Source organism: Hylobates moloch, unplaced genomic scaffold (assembly GCF_009828535.3).
Source record: "Hylobates moloch isolate HMO894 unplaced genomic scaffold, HMol_V3 SCAFFOLD_15, whole genome shotgun sequence".
In the NCBI taxonomy this organism is placed as follows: domain Eukaryota; kingdom Metazoa; phylum Chordata; class Mammalia; order Primates; family Hylobatidae; genus Hylobates; species Hylobates moloch.
In genome coordinates, this window is record NW_026652290.1 from 91,948,914 (window position 1) to 91,967,058 (window position 18,145).

General features: G+C 56.6%; 1 protein-coding gene across 2 annotated transcripts in view; it reads left to right on the forward strand.

The window, feature by feature from the left end:
• CLASRP (CLK4 associating serine/arginine rich protein) overlaps positions 1-17,789 on the forward strand; it is a 32,204-nt gene extending 14,415 nt beyond the window's left edge. The window contains exons 6-21 of one of the 2 annotated variants that reach the window (XM_032177487.2): positions 3,320-3,404; positions 4,627-4,775; positions 6,132-6,228; positions 7,253-7,331; positions 7,418-7,491; positions 9,014-9,055; positions 10,859-11,074; positions 11,190-11,477; positions 14,181-14,438; positions 14,858-14,897; positions 15,257-15,317; positions 15,903-15,961; positions 16,039-16,085; positions 16,859-16,941; positions 17,369-17,393; positions 17,635-17,789. In XM_032177487.2, the coding sequence (XP_032033378.1) occupies positions 3,320-3,404; positions 4,627-4,775; positions 6,132-6,228; positions 7,253-7,331; positions 7,418-7,491; positions 9,014-9,055; positions 10,859-11,074; positions 11,190-11,477; positions 14,181-14,438; positions 14,858-14,897; positions 15,257-15,317; positions 15,903-15,961; positions 16,039-16,085; positions 16,859-16,941; positions 17,369-17,393; positions 17,635-17,677 (1,646 nt within the window). In that variant the 3' untranslated portion in view covers positions 17,678-17,789. Of the gene's footprint in view, positions 1-3,319; positions 3,405-4,626; positions 4,776-6,131; positions 6,229-7,252; positions 7,332-7,417; positions 7,492-9,013; positions 9,056-10,858; positions 11,075-11,189; positions 11,478-14,180; positions 14,439-14,857; positions 14,902-15,256; positions 15,318-15,902; positions 15,962-16,038; positions 16,086-16,858; positions 16,942-17,368; positions 17,394-17,634 lie in introns of those variants that run through there. The other variant, XR_004252278.2, reaches the window with a different exon arrangement.
• Positions 17,790-18,145: the final 356 nt, after the last annotated feature.

The following is an 18,145-nucleotide window of genomic DNA, read 5'->3' on the forward strand; positions in this document are numbered from 1 at the left end:
GATCTGTGGGGGGACGTGGGGTGTGGGGTTTGAGGGCCCTGGAGCCTGGAAGACCTAGATAAGTTTGGGAAGAAAAGTTTTATCCACATACTTTCTACTAAAGGGCCTTGGGTTCCGGCTCCAGCTCTACAATAGACTCACTTTGCCTGCATCTCTTTCCCCTTCGGGGCCTCCGTCTCTGGATTTGGTATAGGGGATGTCTGCCGAATTGGTTGTTCCCAGCAGGGTCACGTCCATATACCATGCCTTCTGACTCTGTGGTCCTTTTTTCTTTAAAAAATAGAGAAAATAGCAAGAATATGTTTTTATTTTTATTTATTTGTTTATTTATTTGAGGCGGAGTTTCGTTCTTGTTGCCCAGGCTGGAGTGCAATGGCGTGATCTCAGCTCACTGCAACCTCTGCCTCCTGGGTTCAAGTGATTATCCTGCCTCAGCCTCCTGAGTAGCTGGGATTACAGGTGCCCGCCAACACCCCCAGTTAATTTTTTGTATTTTTAATAGAGACGGGGTTTCGCCATATTGGCTAGGCTGGTCTCAAACTCTTGACCTCAGGTGATCCGCTCACCTTGGCCTCCCAAAGTGCTGGCTTACAGGTGTGAGCCACCACGCCCAGCCAAGAATACGTTTTTAAAAGCATTTAGAAAGATGGGGTCTCACTGTGTTGTCCAGGCTGGTCTGGAACTCCTGGGCTCGAGTGATCCTCCTGCCTTGGCCTCCCAAAGTGCTGGGATTATAGACATGAACCACTATGCCCAGCCAGGAACAGATTTTTTACCTCTGTGTATTTTACTGTGCCCACACAGATCAGATTGTCAGCTCTGAAGAGGAAATTTCTCCTTCATTTAAACGAATATTTGCCAGCATTTGACAATTTGCCAAGTGTTCATGTATGTCCAGGAATTTTCTCCCAGCCCAGCCTTATCACCATTGTCATTTTCCAAATGAGGAAACAGGCTCAGGGAAACTTCTCGCTGCTCTGGGCTTGCCCAGGGAGGTTTGGACCCTGACAGACTTGGGCTTTTTTGTCTGTATTATCATTACATCTGCACAACCACCTAGCAAGGTAGGGGTGACACCCGGTTTTGGGTTTTTGTTTTGTTTTGTTTTGTTTTGTTTTGTTTTGAGATTGAGTCTTACTCTTTTGCCCAGGCTGGCGTGCAGTGGCGCAATCTCAGCTCACTGCAACCTCCGCCTCCTGGGTTCAAGTGATTCTCCTGCCTAAGCCTCCCACGTAGCTGGGATTACCGGCGTGTGCCACCACGCCCGGCTAAGTTTTGTAGTTTTAGTAGAGACGGGGGTTTCACCATCTTGGCCAGGCTGGTCTTGAACTCCTGACCTCGTGATCCACCCGCCTCACCCTCCCAAAGTGCTGGGATTACAGGCGTGAGCCACCGCGCCTGGCCATCACCCTGTTTTACAGACAAGAATGTCGAGGGGGAACACCCTGTCCAAGGAGCTGGGATTCTCCACATGTCCTTAACCACTGCTCCCTGCTGATGGAAAGCTCCTAACTCACCTACCAAGAAGGACTTGAGATTCCCTTTCTTGGGATTCCCTGTGGAGTTAAGGGAAGGATGGAGTTCTCTGCTGGGTTTGTCCCTTACCACCTGGCAGGTCTCGGCTTCCTCCTTGAGAAGGGTGGTGGTGATGATTTTGTTGCATGGGGTGGTTGTGAGAGTTGAGTGAGATGATGTGTATAAAACCCCAGCACTGAGCCTGGCACAGTCAGCCCTCCATGTGGGTTTGCTAGTCCAGTATTTGTTTATTTCTAAGAATAGATGCTTTTTTGATTTTCTGAAATCAGAGGCTGCCAAAATTCTAGTGATCACTGAGGCCTTAGAATCAGGGACATGTGTTATAATTGATACTGTTTTTGCCATCATTCCAGGCCACATGGATTCCTGGTGGTAGAGCCAGGGTTCCCTTAGTTTCACCTCACTCTGCATTTACTCATTCACTTCCACAAACAGACATTGAACACCTGCGGTGTGGCAATGGTAGGGGAGAGGGCAGCAGCTCCATACTCAATGTCAGTGATGCCAATTGCAAACCAAGGTGATGTGACAGACAGTGTGCCATTCTCTGAGAAAAATAGGACAGAAGTCCTGATAGAAGCTCCCTGGGAGGCACAGATAGGCCACAGGATTCCAGCCGAGAGCAGCCTGTGCAAAGCCCTGTGTCAGCCAGGACTGTGGGCACACTGGAGGGGCAGAGAGAAGGCCCGTGTGGCCGGAGCAGGGACAGCGAGGGAGTTTGTGCAAGACAGGGTCAGCAGGGCCTCTCTTGGGCTTTGGAGACAACAAGTAGAAATTGGGGTATCTGCTAGAGCAAGGAAGGGCCGTGCTACATCCCCTTCTGGCCTGCCAGCCTGTCCACCTCTTGTTCCAGATAGAAAACCTGAGGCCAGCCGGGCACGGTGGCTCATGCCTATAATCCCAGCACTTTGGGAGGTTGAGGTGGTGGATCACCTGAGGTCGGGAGTTCAAGACCAGCCTGACCAACATGGAGAAACCCTGTCTGTACTAAAAGTACAAAATTAGCTGGGCATGGTGGCACCTGCCTGTAATCCCAGCTACTTGGGAGGCTGAGGCAGGAGAATCACTTGAACCCGGGAGGCGGAGGTTGCGGTGAGCCAAGATCGCGCCATTGCACTCTAGCCTGTGCAACAAGAGTGAAACTTGTCTTAAAAAAAAAATAAGAAAAAGAAAAACTGAGGCCTAGGGAGGGAAGGAAGGAAGGGGACTCACAACCCACGGTCCCACAGCGAGTCAGGGACACGTGTCTCACTGCAAGGAAGATCAGGAAGGCTCTGGTACATTGTTGAGCCCCCCAAGCTGGGTGTTGGGGGTGCAGGAGAGCCCAGGTCATCCCAGCCCACACCTAACTTAAAATGAGCCACAGAGAGGCATGCAGTGGAGTGACCTGTGCAGTCAGAATGGCATGTGGCACTCAGGAGCAGGTTATGGTTTTGAAGGGTCCAGCCAGAGGCCTCCAGAAACAGAGAATGGTGGTAGAGTGCCCAAGTACCAGGCCAGGCACTCACTCTGCCCGTGGTCCCATTTTACGGAAAAGGAAACTGAGGCACAGATGTGTTAAGTCCCTTGACCAAGGTCGTGTGTCCAGTGAGTGGTGTGTCCAAGGCTCTGCTGCAGTTCCTTGTGTCCCACCAGACACAGTTTGATTATCTGGAAGTGGTGACTGTCCCCCAAGGTGCACTGGGGTTGCACCTGTCTTCCTGCCCCACTGCACCCTGTGTTCCCCCCCTGAATTCCTAGTGTCTGCAACCCACTCTGACCTGTGGTCTCTTGTTTGCTGCAGTCTCAGAGGAGCAGTGCCTGTACCAGATCTACATTGACGAGTTGTACGGAGGCCTCCAGAGACCCAGCGAAGATGAGAAGAAGAAGTGAGTTGGGGTCTGGGGTGCAGGGGGTTGAGGAGGCAGGAGGGCTGGGAGCCCCAGCCAGGCATGGCCTCTTCCATCCTGTCCACCAGGGTCTCCCTGAAACCAAGGATGGTGTTCAGCACACAGTCAGTGCTCAATTAGTAACTGTGTAGAGGAAGAAGCCCTGTCAGGGAGCCAGGGCTTGCCGAGGGCTCTGCGTTGCATTTTCAGCTTGGGGAGTGGTGGGAGGTGCAGGTCCTGTGGTGAGACAGCCCTGGGTTTGAGTCCTGGCTGTGAGGCCCTGAGTGGGAATTCTCTGAGCCTTGCTGTGCTTCCCTGTAAAATGGGGCTGGCAGGGGGCCCTGCTGCCTGGAGTTGGGAGGCATGCAGGAGACGGAGCTTATGAAATACCTGTTCCAGCACCTGCCGTGTAGTGAGCTTGCAATCAGCCCTAGCTGATGTCACTCTGGAGAGAGGCTTCTTAAAGCCGCGTCCCTCAAGGAGTAGCTGGGGAGACCTGGGGCTTATCCTGGAGCAGCTGCCTCTGAGGAGCAGTGGCCGAGCAGTCTCACTTCTCTCTTCTCCACCTCAGTCTGATGAGCACAGGCCTCCTGCCATCACACACGCTGTTCCTCTGCAGGGCTTAGCTATCCTACAGGCCAGCTGCTGTTGCCCTGGTGCACGGTAGCCTGGAGCCCTGGCTCGGGGCTGGGCAGCTCCCTCAGTGACACCTTCCCTCCTGCTCCCCCTGACTGCTTGACGCCTTCCTCCACTGGGAGAGGTCCCATGGGACTGTACTGGGAGCTTCTTGGAGACTTCACCCCTCGTCCACGGCCCCAGCCTCAGATCCTGCTCAGGCCCCTCAGGCCCTGCTCTGTTCAGGGCAAAGCTGGGGCACCTGGCTGCTCAGGAGGACTCTGGGCTGCGCCCTTGTGGGACTCATGGTCTAGGCGGGAGACAGACCTTCCCCAACAGAGATGACCCAACAAAGGCAGGGCTGGGGAGCTCAGGACAGTGCCGACCCACCCTAGGGTGCCAGTCAAGGACTTCTTGGCAGGTGGGGCCCTGGAGCTCAGATGTGGAGGAAGAGGGAGGAGCTGGGTGTGGGCAGGAGCAGAGGGTCCTAGGCTGAGGGACAGCCTGAGGGGAGGGGGCCATGGCACTCGAGGCTGGTGTGTGGGGCCAGCCTGGGGCCCTCACCTCCGCTGGGCACGGCCCTGGCTCACCGGCTTCCCTTTCCCAGGCTGGCAGAGAAGAAGGCTTCCATCGGTTATACCTATGAGGACAGCACGGTGGCCGAGGTGGAGAAGGCGGCAGAAAAGCCAGAGGAGGAGGAGTCAGCGGCCGAGGAGGAGAGTAACTCGGACGAAGATGAGGTCATCCCCGACATCGGTGGGGTCCCCTCTCTGCCCTCCCCACTTGCAGTCCCTGGGCATCGTTTCTGTGTCTCGTCCCTCACCCTCTGTGGGGCACCCCGTGCTTACAAACTGTGTCTCTCTCCCTCCCCCACCCCAGGGCACGCCAGCCTCCTGCTGCCCCTGTCTCACTCCTGTCCTCTGTTCCGGCCTTCCTCTGCCTCACTCATCTCTCATTTCTAGGGTGCTATTTCTATGATCTTCTCCCCTCCTAGGTGTTGGCTCCATTCTCCTCCACTTGGGCCGGCCTCTCTCTGCCTCTGCCCCTTTCTCCTGCTCTCTTCCCTCCTCTGGAAAACAGGTGTTCATCCTCTTACAGAGTCAGCCCCCATCCCCCAGGCATCTGTTCACCCTCCTCCTCTCTGCCATTCACCTCCCCTCTGGATTCCCAGTGATCAAATCACCCCCGAGTCTCTCTGTTTTTCTCATCCTGATTCTTACTCCAGCAACCGGCTCTTTTTTATTTATTTATTTATTTTGAGATGGAGTCTTGCTCTGTTACCAGGCTGGAGTGTAGTGGCATGATCTCGGCTCACTGCAACCTCCACCTCCTGGGTTCAAGTGATTCTCCTGCCTCAGCTTCCCAAGTAGCTGAGACTAAAGGCACACGCCACCACGCCCAGCTAATTTTTATACTTTTAGTAGAGACGGTTTCACCATATTGGTCAGGCTGGTCTTGAACTCCTGACCTCATGATCCACTTGTCTTGGCCTCCCAAAGTGCTGGGACGTGAGCCACCGCGCTCAGCCCAGCAGCCGGCTCTTTATTCACACTCTGTAGAGCCACACATTGACCTCTGCTCAGACCTCCTTCCACTGGCTTATCACACGCGCTGCTTCCAAACACCTGTGACCCACACCCTGCCTGCCGTCCACCGTGATCTTCAGCCGCCATCTTTCCACCCCTATTCAGTCCTCTGTCTCACGTCAACCCCACCACACGTCTCACTCATCCATTCCTCCCTCCCTCCACCCACCCATCCCTCATTCCTTCCTTGCCTCCATTCCATTCATCCCTCCATCCATCCCTGCATCCCTTCATCCGTCCCTCCACCCATCCGTTCATCTCTCCCTTCTCTTTCCCTTCCTCCATTCATCTGCCCCTTCAAGCCCTGTTCCCGAGCTGCCTCTGTCCACCGTGTATTGTGCTCACCTCTGGCCAAGCCCTGTGCCAGCCTAAGGGATGCCAAGATGAGCCAGACTTGATGCCATCCCTTCCTGAAGAGTCCTTCAGTCTGGCAGGCGCCCCATCATCCCCGCCTCCTGGAGCACTGCCCTTTCTCCCCTGTCCTCTCGCCCGGCCGTGGCTCCTGACAGCCTTTCTCTTGGTGCAGATGTGGAGGTGGACGTGGATGAATTGAACCAGGAGCAGGTGGCAGATCTCAACAAACAGGCCACGACTTATGGCATGGCCGATGGCGACTTTGTCAGGTGAGGCCTGCCTGCTGACCCCTACCCATTCTGTGGGCCCCACCCTGGCATCTCACTGTTACTCCCGGTACTGACAGCCATCCTGTTTGTGAGCATTTGTGTGCCTGGCCCTGGGCCCAGGACTTTACACATGCAGGTCCCTGAGCCTATGGTGATCGTGGCCCCACTTCATCTGTGCAGAAACAGGCTGCACCCAAATCACCCAGCCTGCGCTACTTAGTGCCACCTGGGGCGAATCTGACTCTTTGAAGCTCTGGGCATTCCTAGGCTGGGGGACAGCGCCCTCTAGTGGAGAGGCTTCATTCCCTGGTTATTTATCCTGGCAGTTGCTGGTTGTACCTTTACCCTGAGCCACACCCCCTGCTGAGCTCGCAAGACCACACAGAATGGTCCCAGCTCACTGAGCAGTGAACCAGAAATGGAGCCTGAGCACAGCACCCTCTGCGCAGAGCCCTTTGTGGCTCCCACCTCCCTCAGGAACATCCAGTGTCCTCACCACGGCCGAAAGGTCTTACCCATCTGGTCCTCTTGACCGCCACCATCCCCCACTGCCCAGCCGGCATGGTCTCCTTGCTCCTCAAGTGCAGAGGCCTGGGCCAGCCCCTGGGCCACTCTGTCTGCTGTTCGCTTCGGGTGTCTGCAGCTTGCTTCCCCAGGTTTCTCTCTAGATACCCCATTCTGTGTGGCTTCCCTGAGCTCCCTCTTGAAAACTGCAGCTTCCTCTGCCTTTGCTCTACCATCTAATGGACCACGCATTTTATTCCCTTGCTCATTATCTTCTTCCCTAGAGTGTAAGCCCGTGCAGGTGAGGATTTCTGTTTTTTTTTTTTTCAGTGCTGAGTTCTTGATACCTAAGAGAGCACCTGGCACACAGAGGGTGCTTGATAAGTGGCATTGAATGAAAGATACCTCAGGCTGGCGTGGGGTGACTCGGGTCCCTCACTTTCTCTGATAACTCAGGCTGTGTCCTCCTTACCCTGTGGCCTGCCCCGTCCTCCACCCTAATTCTCACCCACCTCTATAGGATGCTCCGGAAAGACAAGGAGGAGGCAGAGGCCATCAAGCATGCCAAGGCTCTTGAGGAGGAGAAGGCCATGTACTCGGTGAGGTCTGGGCTGGAGTGGAAGGGGACAGGGGTGTGTCGCAGGGAGGGCACCCCCTCACCAACCTGGCACCCACCCTACTCTAGGGACGCCGCTCTCGACGCCAGCGGAGAGAGTTTCGAGAGAAGCGGCTGAGGGGTCGCAAGATCAGCCCACCCAGGTAGGGCTTCTCCCTGAACCCCCACCCTGCTGGCATCTGGGGGAGGGGAGCAGGGGCTTAGGGCCTGAGAAAGCTCTTTGGAGGCAGGCATTTGACTTGAGGAAGGAGTCTTTCTAGTGGGGCGATGCATGGCCCTCAGGAAGGTTTAGAGGTAGGAACGGCCTTGAGGGCCATGTGGACTCCTTTCCTTGCCAGCCCCTCCCCTCACCCTACTGGGCCCTTGCCAGACTCCCAGGAGCCCATGCATAGGCGGCATAAGGCTCTCACCAAGGCGGCAGAGAGGGCACAGGCTTTGCCCTGGACTCTCACCCAGTTCTGCTGCTTGGCTTCTTCCTGTGTCGGAGTTTGGACAAGTGACTTCCCGAACTCTCTGAGCTTCAGTTTCTTTCTTTGGAAAACGAGGCATTATCACCTACCCGGAAAAAGGGCTGGGCAGTCCCCACAGGGAGGTCTTGGGACAGGTTTGGATGAGGCAGGCTGGCTTGGAGCGGAGAGCCCAGCCTGGGTCAGGAGGCCTTGAGGAGAGGCCCCGCGCAAACTCATGCCTCTTTTTACCACATCTCTTAAAGGAGAGTGATTGAGAGTTCCTGTAAGGCTTAAACAACTTGTAGGTTCAGCTGTTGGTATGGGAAACATTCCTTAAAGAATAGCACCAATTGTCACTGCTGTCAGTGGTGGCACAGAGGCACACAGAGGGTAGTGCAGGAAAGCCCAGGCTGGGTGGCCGTAGGGCCTGGGTTTGGATCCCAGTTTCCTCCTGTATGAGCTGCGTAATGCTGGACAAGTGACTTCACCTCTCTGGGCCTGTTTCCTCGGCTGTGATAGTCTGTCTCTTTTTTTTTTCCCCCAGAGATAGGGTCTTGCTCTGTCACCCAGGCTGGAGTGCAGTGGTGCAATCACGACTCACTGCAGCCTCAAATTCCTAGGCTCAGGCGATCCTCCTACCTCAGTCTCCTTAGCTGAGATTACTGGTATGCATCACCACGCCCAGCTAATTAAAATAAAAAATAATTTGTAGAGACGGGGTTTTGCCGTGTTGCCCAGGCTGGTCTCAAACTCCTGGGCTCAACTGATCCTCCCACCTCAGCCTCCCAAAGTGCTGGGATTACAGGCGTGAGCCACCGCACCCAGCCTATTTTAATCTTATCATCATCATCATCATCATCATCATCATCATCATTAGTAAGCCCGGACCCAGTGAGAGCCGGAGACGAGGATTGGGAGGAGGGATGCTTTCATTCTAGGGTCAGGAGGCCAAGCAGAACCAGGGCTGCTGAAGTCCAAGTTCATCAGAGTCATGATGGGTCTAGGACATTGTGGGGTGGGGCTTAAGTTCATGCTTTGGACAGATCTGAGGTGGGGGTGGGTGGAGGAATCAAGGGAAGGCCCCCAACCTGGTCAGCAGCCCCCTGACTGTGCCAGGTACCTAGCTTTGGGTCCTCAGGTTGGCGGGCTTATCCCAAATTCATGCCCGCTGAGATCTTAAGCCCTAACTTGTCCCACCCCATTCTTTTCTCTGTAGCTATGCCCGCCGAGACAGCCCCACCTATGACCCCTATAAGCGGTAAGTTGCTCTGGAGGACCAGGGAGTAGCAGACAGGGAGCCTCCTGCTGGGGACAGGGGCGCGAGGAGGGGATGGGAGGTTCATCCTGCTAGGCCACCCCAAGATCACAGACTGCATGATATGTTCTGGGTCTGAATCATTTTTGTGTTTTCCAGATCATTGTCTTGTTTTCCCAGTTTTAAATAAAAAAAATTTTTTTTGAGACGGAGTCTCGCTCTTTCGCCCAGGCTGGAGTGCAGTGGCACGATCTCGGCTTACTGCAAGCTCCGCCTCCCGGGTTCATGCCATTCTCCTGCCTCAGCCTCCCAAGTAGCTGGGACTACAGGTGCCCGCCACCAGGCCTGGCTACTTTTTTGCGTTTTAAGTAGAGACGGGGTTTCACCATGTTAGCCAGGATGATCTTGATCTCCTGACCTTGTGATTCGCCTGCCTCAGTCTCCCAAAGTGCTGGGATTACAGGCGTGAGCCACCACGCCTGGCCAATAAAACTTTCTTTATATTTGAAGCTTCTTTATTTTATTTTTCTGATTTAAATACAGTGCAGCCTTGTGGTAAAAATGACCAAATATGGCAAGACAGTGTGACTGAGAAATCAAGTCACTTTAATCTCAATTTCCAGAAGTGGCCAGTGGGAAATAACGGGCACTCAGTAACACCGCTGGGCACAGGTGCTTGTCTGGTGGATGAAAAAGTGGTTGGAGAAGGGATTTTGAGAGGGACCAAGCTCAGTCTGATCCCAGTCCCCCTCACCCAAGCTCCATAGCTCTCTGAAGCCCAGTTCCCTCTTCGGAATGGGGGTGGGAATGGGACCTTCCTCATGGGGCTGTGGGTCGAGGTTAGATGAGATAAGGTGTGAATGGCTTCTGGGGAAATAAAAGGTGTAGGTTAGTGCTCCATACATGGGAGTGTCAGGGATATCAGGTACCTTCTTTTTATTTTTAAAATTTTATATATTAAATGACAGTTTTTTTTTCTATAAAAAAATTGATAGGGGCTCACTATGTTGACCAGGCTGGTTTTGAACTTCTGGTCTCAAGCACTCCTCCCACCTGGACCTCCCAAAGTGCTGGGATTATAGGCATGAGCCACCACACCCGGCCACTTTGTTTTTATTTTACTAAAATGGAATTGCACCACACTCAGTGTTTTAGAACTTGCTTTTTCCTCCCAGATTATCCATGTATCTTTTGAGTAAAACTTTTCTGTGTTTTGTACAGAGATCTGCTTATCTTTTTTTTTTTTTTTTTTTTTTTTTGAGACGGAGTCTCGCTCTGTTTCCCAGGCTGGTGTGCAGTGGCGCGACCTGGACTCACTGCAACCTCTGCCTCCCAGGTTCAAGCAGTTCTCGTGCCCTCAGCCTCCTGAGTAGCTGGAATTACAGGTGCGCGCCACCATGCCTGGCTAATTTCTTTGTATTTTTTGTAGAGACGAGGTTTTGCCTTGTTGGCCAGGCTGGTCTCAAACTCCTGGTCTCAAGTGATCCGCCTGCCTCGGCCTCCCACAGTGCTGGGATTACAGGTGTGAGCCACCGCGCCCGGCCTGCTCATCCATTTTTCATAGCCACATAAAATCAGAGCAGTTGTCTGTCATTGTCCTTCCTGGTTATTTAGCAAAGGCTGCATGGTTGTGAGTCAAGTCCTTGTCCGGAGCTGGGTCTCCACTGCCTTCCAGGCTCTATCCACCCGCCTGGCTTCCCCCGTCGCTGTGGCCCTCGCTGGCGCTGCTGTTGCTCTGCTGTGTGTGCTGTTCCCGAAGAGGCTCCGGGAGCCTGAGCTAGTGAGCCTCTTCCTTCCTACCCGCAGGTCACCCTCGGAGTCCAGCTCGGAGTCCCGCTCCCGCTCCCGCTCCCCGACCCCGGGCCGCGAGGAGAAGATCACGTTCATCACCAGTTTTGGGGGCAGCGATGAGGAGGCAGCCGCAGCCGCTGCTGCCGCAGCAGCATCAGGGGTCACCACAGGGAAGCCCCCCGCACCTCCCCAGCCTGGCGGCCCCGCCCCGGGACGTAATGCCAGCGCCCGGTCGGTAACGCTCACGCCACCCGCCCTACGCCCCGGTCACCATGGGGGGTACCCGAGGCAGACGGGGGCCGCGGCTCAGGCTTGCGCTGACCGGCCCTCCGTGCCCCGCCTGCAGCCGCCGCTCCTCCTCCTCCTCCTCCTCCTCTTCTGCCTCGAGGACCTCCAGCTCCCGCTCCAGCTCTCGCTCCAGCTCCCGCTCGCGCCGTGGCGGGGGCTACTACCGTTCCGGCCGCCATGCCCGCTCCCGGTCCCGCTCCTGGTCCCGCTCCCGCTCCCGCTCCCGGCGCTATTCACGGTCCCGTAGCCGTGGCCGGCGGCACTCAGGTGGGGGCTCCCGAGACGGACACCGCTACTCCCGCTCGCCCGCCCGGCGTGGTGGTTACGGGCCCCGGCGCAGAAGCAGGTGTGTGCGGCTGGGCGTGGAGGCGGGAGGGGCTGGGGGGGCGCGGTCTCCGATCTTGGGGAGAAGGTGCTCAGAGGGAGGAAACCTGGCCATCCAGCTCAGAGAACACCCCATCTGAGGGGACAGGCACAGGCCACTGCTCTAACGCAGGAAGCCCTTGGTTGGAAAGGGCAAGGCATGGGTGTTTGCGTGCGCGTTCTGGTGGCAGTGGAGGTGGATCCCAGCCGCTGTTTTCCACGACAGGGTGTGGAGAGGAGACTCTGCATCTCTCTCTCCTCAGGAGACTGTTTTTGCTGTCAAGGGTTCCAGGTCGAGGGGAGTAGAAGCGCATGGACGCTCCAGGGTATTCTGTAGCTTGAAGGGACGGGCCCGGGCCTTGAGGGCTGGGAAACCCCTTGCGGGGCGTGGGGTGGGGGGGAGGGGCGCGTTCCTGTGTGGCCAGGAGCTGATGGGGAAGCGAAGCGGGTGGAAAAAAATCAAGACAGCTCATTGGCCTGGCGTGGTGGCTCACACTTGTAATCCCAGCACTTTGGGAGGCTGAGGCGGGCGGATCTCCTGAGCTCAGGAGTTCGAGACCACCCTGGGCAACATGGTGAAACCCCGTCTCTACTGAAAAAAAAATTAGCTGGATGTGGTGGCACACGCCTGTAGTCCCAGCTACTTGAGAGGCTGAGGCAGGAGAATCGCTTGAAACCAGGAAGCAGAGGTTACAATGAGCTGAAATCATGCCACTGCACTCTAGCCTGGCGACAGTGAGACTCCATCTCAAAAGAAAAAAACTAGCTGGGCGCGGTGGCACGCGCATGTAGTCCCAGCTATGCAGGAGGCTGAGGCACAAGAATCACTTGAACCCCGCAGGCGGAGGTTGCAGTGAGCCGAGATTGCGCCGCTGCACCCCAGCTTGGCTTACAGGGTGAGACTGCGTCTCAAGAAAAAAAAAAAAACGACATTTCATTTTGGAGAAGACATGGTGAGAGGCTAGCTCTAGGGATGGTTTAGAAAATAAAGTCACCTGGGGACTGGTCCACCCCCTTCCGGTCCCCTTGCCTGTTGGGGTCAGGGCTGCCCTGGGAAGGGCAGTGACACTGGGTTGGTAGGAGCATAGACTGCAGGGCACCTGCCTGAGTGTAGAGTCCCTGGGCCTCTAATTCTGTAAAATCACAGTAATAGCATCCGCTTCTCTGGGCTGTTAGAGGTGTAACAGGTAAACCCACGTAAGGTGCTTAGGACAGGGCTGGTGCTGGCTAAGTGCCGTTAATATCGTCAGCATCATTACCTGCGTTATTGTAGCACTGATCACCATGTCAGCTGCCTTCGGGGTCTGGCAGGTAAAGTAGAGGGGCCAGGTAGAGATCCTGCTGACCTGGCAAGCACATGTTCCCTCCAGTGGGGGCGTCGTTGACTGCTCAGCAGCAGGCCTAGCATCACCCAGTCTTTCTAGTTCTCAGGAGAAGTTGAGGGTCTGGATTTTTAGAGGATACTCTTGTTTCCTTTACTTTTTTTTGAGACAGAGTCTCACTGTGTCACCCAGGCTGGAGTGCAGTGGTGCAATCTCAGCTCACTGCAATCTCCTCCTCCTGGGTTCAAGTGATTTCTCTTGCTGCAGCCTCCCAAATAGCTGGGATTACAGGCGTGCGCCACCACGCCTGGCTAATTTTTGTATTTCTAGTAGAGACGGGGTGTCACTATGTTGGCCAGGCTGGTCTTGAACTCCTGACCTTGTGATCCACCCACCTTGGCCTCCCAAAGTGCTGGCATTACAGGTGTGAGCCACTGCACCTGGCCCTTGTTTTCTTAATAATGACAACAAGTTTTTATTTTATAAAAACTCAATTCAAAAATTAGCCGGGTGTGCTGGTGCACATCTGTAATCCCAGCTACTCAGGAGGCTGAGGCAGGAGAATTGCTTGAACCCAGGAGGCAGAGGTTGCAGTGAGCCAAGCTATTGCAGCACTGCACTCTAGCCTGGGCGACAGAGAGAGACTCTGTCTCAAAACAAAAAACAAAAAAAACGAGAGCCCAAGCAGAGTCAGTGTGTGGCCCAGAATTGGCTTCCAGGTCATATATTCCTTGTAGCTTACCCAGAGCAATGACAGGAGAAAGGCTTAGGGGACAGGTGGGACCTGGGCACATCTTGCATGCCAGCCTGAGAGTGGGCGCTGAGTGGAGAGTCCCACCAGTGTCCTGAGCAGGGAGAGGATGGGGTTCCGCATCCCCAGACTGGAACTTGTGGGTCTGTGCTGAGACTGGTGGAGGACAAGGGGTGGTCCCCACTGTTGTCGAGACCCTGGACACAAGCAGGATGAGGAGGTGGGTGAGGGTGTAGATGATGTCACCATGGAGCACTATTGTGCCTGAGCTGGACACGGCTCATAAAGGGGGAGCCAGCTATCCCTCCCAGAGCTAACCTCCCAGGAAGTTGGCAAGCTGGTGTCTAGTGAGGGAGAGGTGACGCGGGCCAGGCAGGGCTCGTGATGGCGGGACTGCCCTTAGGCTGAGTGTATCTGGAGCACCATCTCTGTAGCCGGAGGGAGGCCAGAATGCCGATCTGGGACATTTTGGAGGGAGAGCAGCAAGAGAGGAGAGTTGAGCCTGTCACCCCAGGCCTTGCAGGAAGGAGGACTGTGGATCCGGAGCCAGGGTGGGGTGCGGTTGGGGTCCCTGGAGCCTCACAGTCCTCCTCCCGCCCTCATGCATCCCCAGGAGCCGCTCCCACTCAGGGGACCGCTACAGGCGGGGCGGCCGGGGCCTCAGGCACCACAGCAGTAGCCGCAGCCGCAGCAGCTGGTCCCTCAGCCCGTCCCGCAGTCGCAGCCTGACTCGCAGCCGCAGCCATAGCCCCAGCCCCAGCCAGAGCCGCAGCCGCAGCCGCAGCCGCAGCCAGAGCCCCTCGCCATCACCCGCAAGAGAGAAGCTGACCAGGCCGGCCGCGTCCCCTGCTGTGGGCGAGAAGCTGAAAAAGTGAGCAGGGCGGGTCTGGAGGAAGAGGGCTGCCAACCTCGGGTGGGGAGGGTGAACATCACTGTTTTCTTTTTGAGGGGAACTTAGTCCTACCCCGGGAGGTCTGGAGAGTGGTGTATGGCTCTGGCCTGGGAGGGTGGATTTCAGGGGGACACAGCCCTGGCCTGGGGGGTCTGAGGAGGACACACCAAATCCTGGAGGAGCTGCACAATTAGAACCTTGTCCTGGGTGAGGGTCGGGGGGGACAGGTCCCTGTCTTACAGGTTCTGTGGGGTCTGAGAGGGACATGGTCGCACCCTGGGGCATCTGAGGCCCATGCCTTGGCTACCTGGTCTGAGGGCAGTGCTGAGGCTGGGGTCAGAGGTGGCAGCTGCCCTTTTCCCCTCCCAACCATGTCCTCTGGCCCTGCCCCCACCCAGGACCGAACCTGCCGCTGGTAAAGAGACAGGAGCTGCCAAAGTCAGTAAGAATTTGGAACTCGCCCGTCTAATTCCCGTCAGCAGCAGTGCCCAAGAGCTGGGCCCGGTGGGCCTGCAGGGGGGCCCGGGTGGGCTGGGAGATCCAGCCCCAGGGACTGGGAAGGGAGGGGAAGGGTCTGCCCCCGTGAGAACCATGTCCCCCTCTCCTCCTCACTGTACACTGGGGCTCCACCTGTCACTGAACCTCTGGGAGCCTCAGGGCTGTCCACACCCTGCCCCTCCTCCCCACGTCGTCCCCCCCCCACCCCCCCGCACAAAGCCCCAGGCTCTTGGCTGAGGTGGGTTGTGGGAGCTCTGGGACACCCACCCCCTCTCCCGCCTCTTCTCCCCCCTCCCCAGCCCAAGCTGACGCCTCAGGAGAAGCTGAAACTGAGGATGCAGAAGGCGCTGAACAGGCAGTGTATGTTCTGCCCCGTGCCTCCGGGGTTTCACAGCTCTTCTTCCCCTTGGCAGTGGGAGCAAGGAGACCCAGCACCACTTTGGGAGGCCTGGCCCTTCCCTAGAGAGGCCGCGCAGGCGCGGAGCTGCCCTGGGGAGGAATGGGTTTGCATCAGCTCCGCTGCCGCTCTGCTGGGGCCTCTGCAGTCAGGTTGACCTGTCTGAGCTCAGCTTCCTCGTTTGAGAGAGTGGGGCTCTTAGCGGGAGCGGTGGCTCACACCTGTAATCCCAGCACTTTGGGAGGCCGAGGCGGGCGGATCACGAGGTCAGGAGATCGAGGCCATCCTGGCTAACACGGTGAAACCCCGTCTCTACTAAAAATACAAAAAATTAGCTGGGCGTGTTGGTGGGCACCTGTAATCCCAGCTACTCGGGAGGCTGAGGCAGGAGATGGCACGAACCTGGGAGGCGGAGCTTGCAGTGAGCCGAGATCGCGCCATTGCACTCCAACCTGGGCGACAGAGCGAGACTCCGTCTCAAAAAAAGAAAAAAGAGAGTGGGGCTCTTAAGGGAACCCCTCAGCCACCCTGTTTCTTTCTCTCTACAGTCAAGGCGGATAAGAAGGCGGCACAGGAGAAGATGATCCAGCAGGAGCATGAGCGGCAGGTGAAGTGGGGAAGGGAGGGCTGGGGTGGCGGGCGGGTGCTGGCCTGGCCAAGTCCTCATAGCCCTGTCTGCTGCAGGAGCGGGAAGATGAGCTTCGAGCCATGGCCCGCAAGATCCGGATGAAGTAAGACCTTGCCCCTCCCTGTCCCATGGCCACACCTCCTGGCCTGCCTGGCCTTCCCACCACGGGCTGCTGGCTCAAGCCCTGCCCAGCTCCCTGTGGGTGGATGAAAGGCAGAGAGTCCTGCCTGGCCCTCGGGGCTGTGCCCAGCCACGTCTCTTGCTCCTCTCCCTGAATTTCCTCCCTCCATTTCAACCTGCCTCTGGCCACCGCGACCTTCTCCCAGCTCTTCCAGCCTCCAAGTGCCAGTCACCTTTGCTGTTCTTTTGGCCTGGCAAGCTGTTCCTGATACCCCTTCCCCACTCACCCACTGCCATGGGTCTTTCTCCTGTCCCAGCCTCAGTTTGCTCGTCTCCTAAATGGAGATAGAGTCATTGTCCCACCTCACAGGCTGTTGGGAGGATTTGACAAGATCAAGGCCAGGCACGGAGAAGGCACCCAGTAGATGTAGCCATTGGGTTGCCAAGCCTGGCCACTGTGGCAGAGACCATTTCAACACTCACTGTGTGCAGGTGCCCCAGTGCGGCAGGAAATGATGGGACTATCCTGCCTCCCTCTGCTCCCGAGGCTTTCCTAGGAAGGGGCTGGGATTCCAGTCAGCCCCGCTAGCTGGGGTCCCTCTGAACCTGGGGCTCCCTTTCCAAGTGGGGATTGGTGGCAGTACCGGCCCCCTTGGTTTACTGTCTTCCTTGGAGTAGGATGTTGGAAGCACCTGCCTTCCCTGAGTTCAGTGTGTCCAGTGTTCCTGGCCAGATGCTTACGCCATGCCTTTGCAGGGAGCGGGAACGCCGAGAGAAGGAGAGAGAAGAGTGGGAACGCCAGTACAGCCGGCAGAGCCGTTCACCCTCCCCCCGATACAGTGAGTGTCCCCACCAGGCTGCAGGGCTCTGGGGCTTTAAAGAAAAGTGTCAAGCAGGGTTACCAAAAAAACCATAGTACAGCTGGGCGCAGTAGCTCACGCCTGTAATCCCAGCACTTTGGGAGGCTGAGGTGGGTGGGTCAATCACCTGAGGTCAGGAGTTCGAGACCAGCCTGACCAACGTGACACACGTACACACACACACACACACACAGATTGCTTTAGTCACAAGGTGATTGCAGGAATTAGAAGTGCTCATTCCGGCGTGGGCTGGTGAGGGGCACAGATGGCGCCACTGGACTCTCTGGAAATGTCCCCTGATTTGGAGACAACCCCTGAAGTTCAGTTTTGAGGGCCTCACCCCAGGTCAAGGAAGAGGCCCTGCCCTGGATGTTTGCTCGCTCTTCACCTGTTCTTTTCTTTCCAGGTCGAGAATACAGCTCTTCTCGAAGGTAAGGAAGCCCATGACCCTCCACTTTCTGGGAAGTGACACTTGTCCTTTGATGGGAGGTCCTGGCTCTCATTCCTCCAGCCTCACCCTGTACCCACCTCCAGTTGGAGGGGCTGGTCTCATCCCTTGGGGAACATCCTTCCCTCCACAGACAAGTGCCCCGATCACTGAAGCATCCATGGCCCCAGGTGTGTTGATGTGTGTACGCCCCGTCCTCATGGCCCCTCCCTTTCTCTTTCCAGGCGCTCAAGGTCCCGATCCCGAAGCCCCCATTACCGACATTAGGCAGAAGAGTGGGGGGTGGGGAGGACAAGGGGGTGGGGTAAGGGGCTCAAGCTGTGATGCTGCTGGTTTTATCTCTAGTGAAATAAAGTCAAGAGTTATTTAATTCCCGTCACCTGCCTCAGTGTCATCTGTGTGGTTGGTGCAGGGTTCTCCCACCCCAGGGCCCATGGGCCAGCAGAGCCAGCTGGGAGAGCGCTTGGGTTTACAGGCCAGGTGCCAGTGCTGCCTGTGTGGGACATCTTGCCCACCTCTGATGGCTAAGTGGCAGGCCCCTGTTCATCAGAACCTGCCATGGCTCAGTGAGGCCTGCTCAGGAGGCCAGGGCCCAGTCCCAAGGGAGAGGGCCCAGACCTGCCCGCAGGTGTGGACATAGGGTGTCGGCCCAGCATGTCCCACATGGGCCCCTTTGCCCGGGGCCTCTGGCGACAGGTCTGGGCCTCTCCCCGCCCTCGCCTCGGCCCCTGCCCT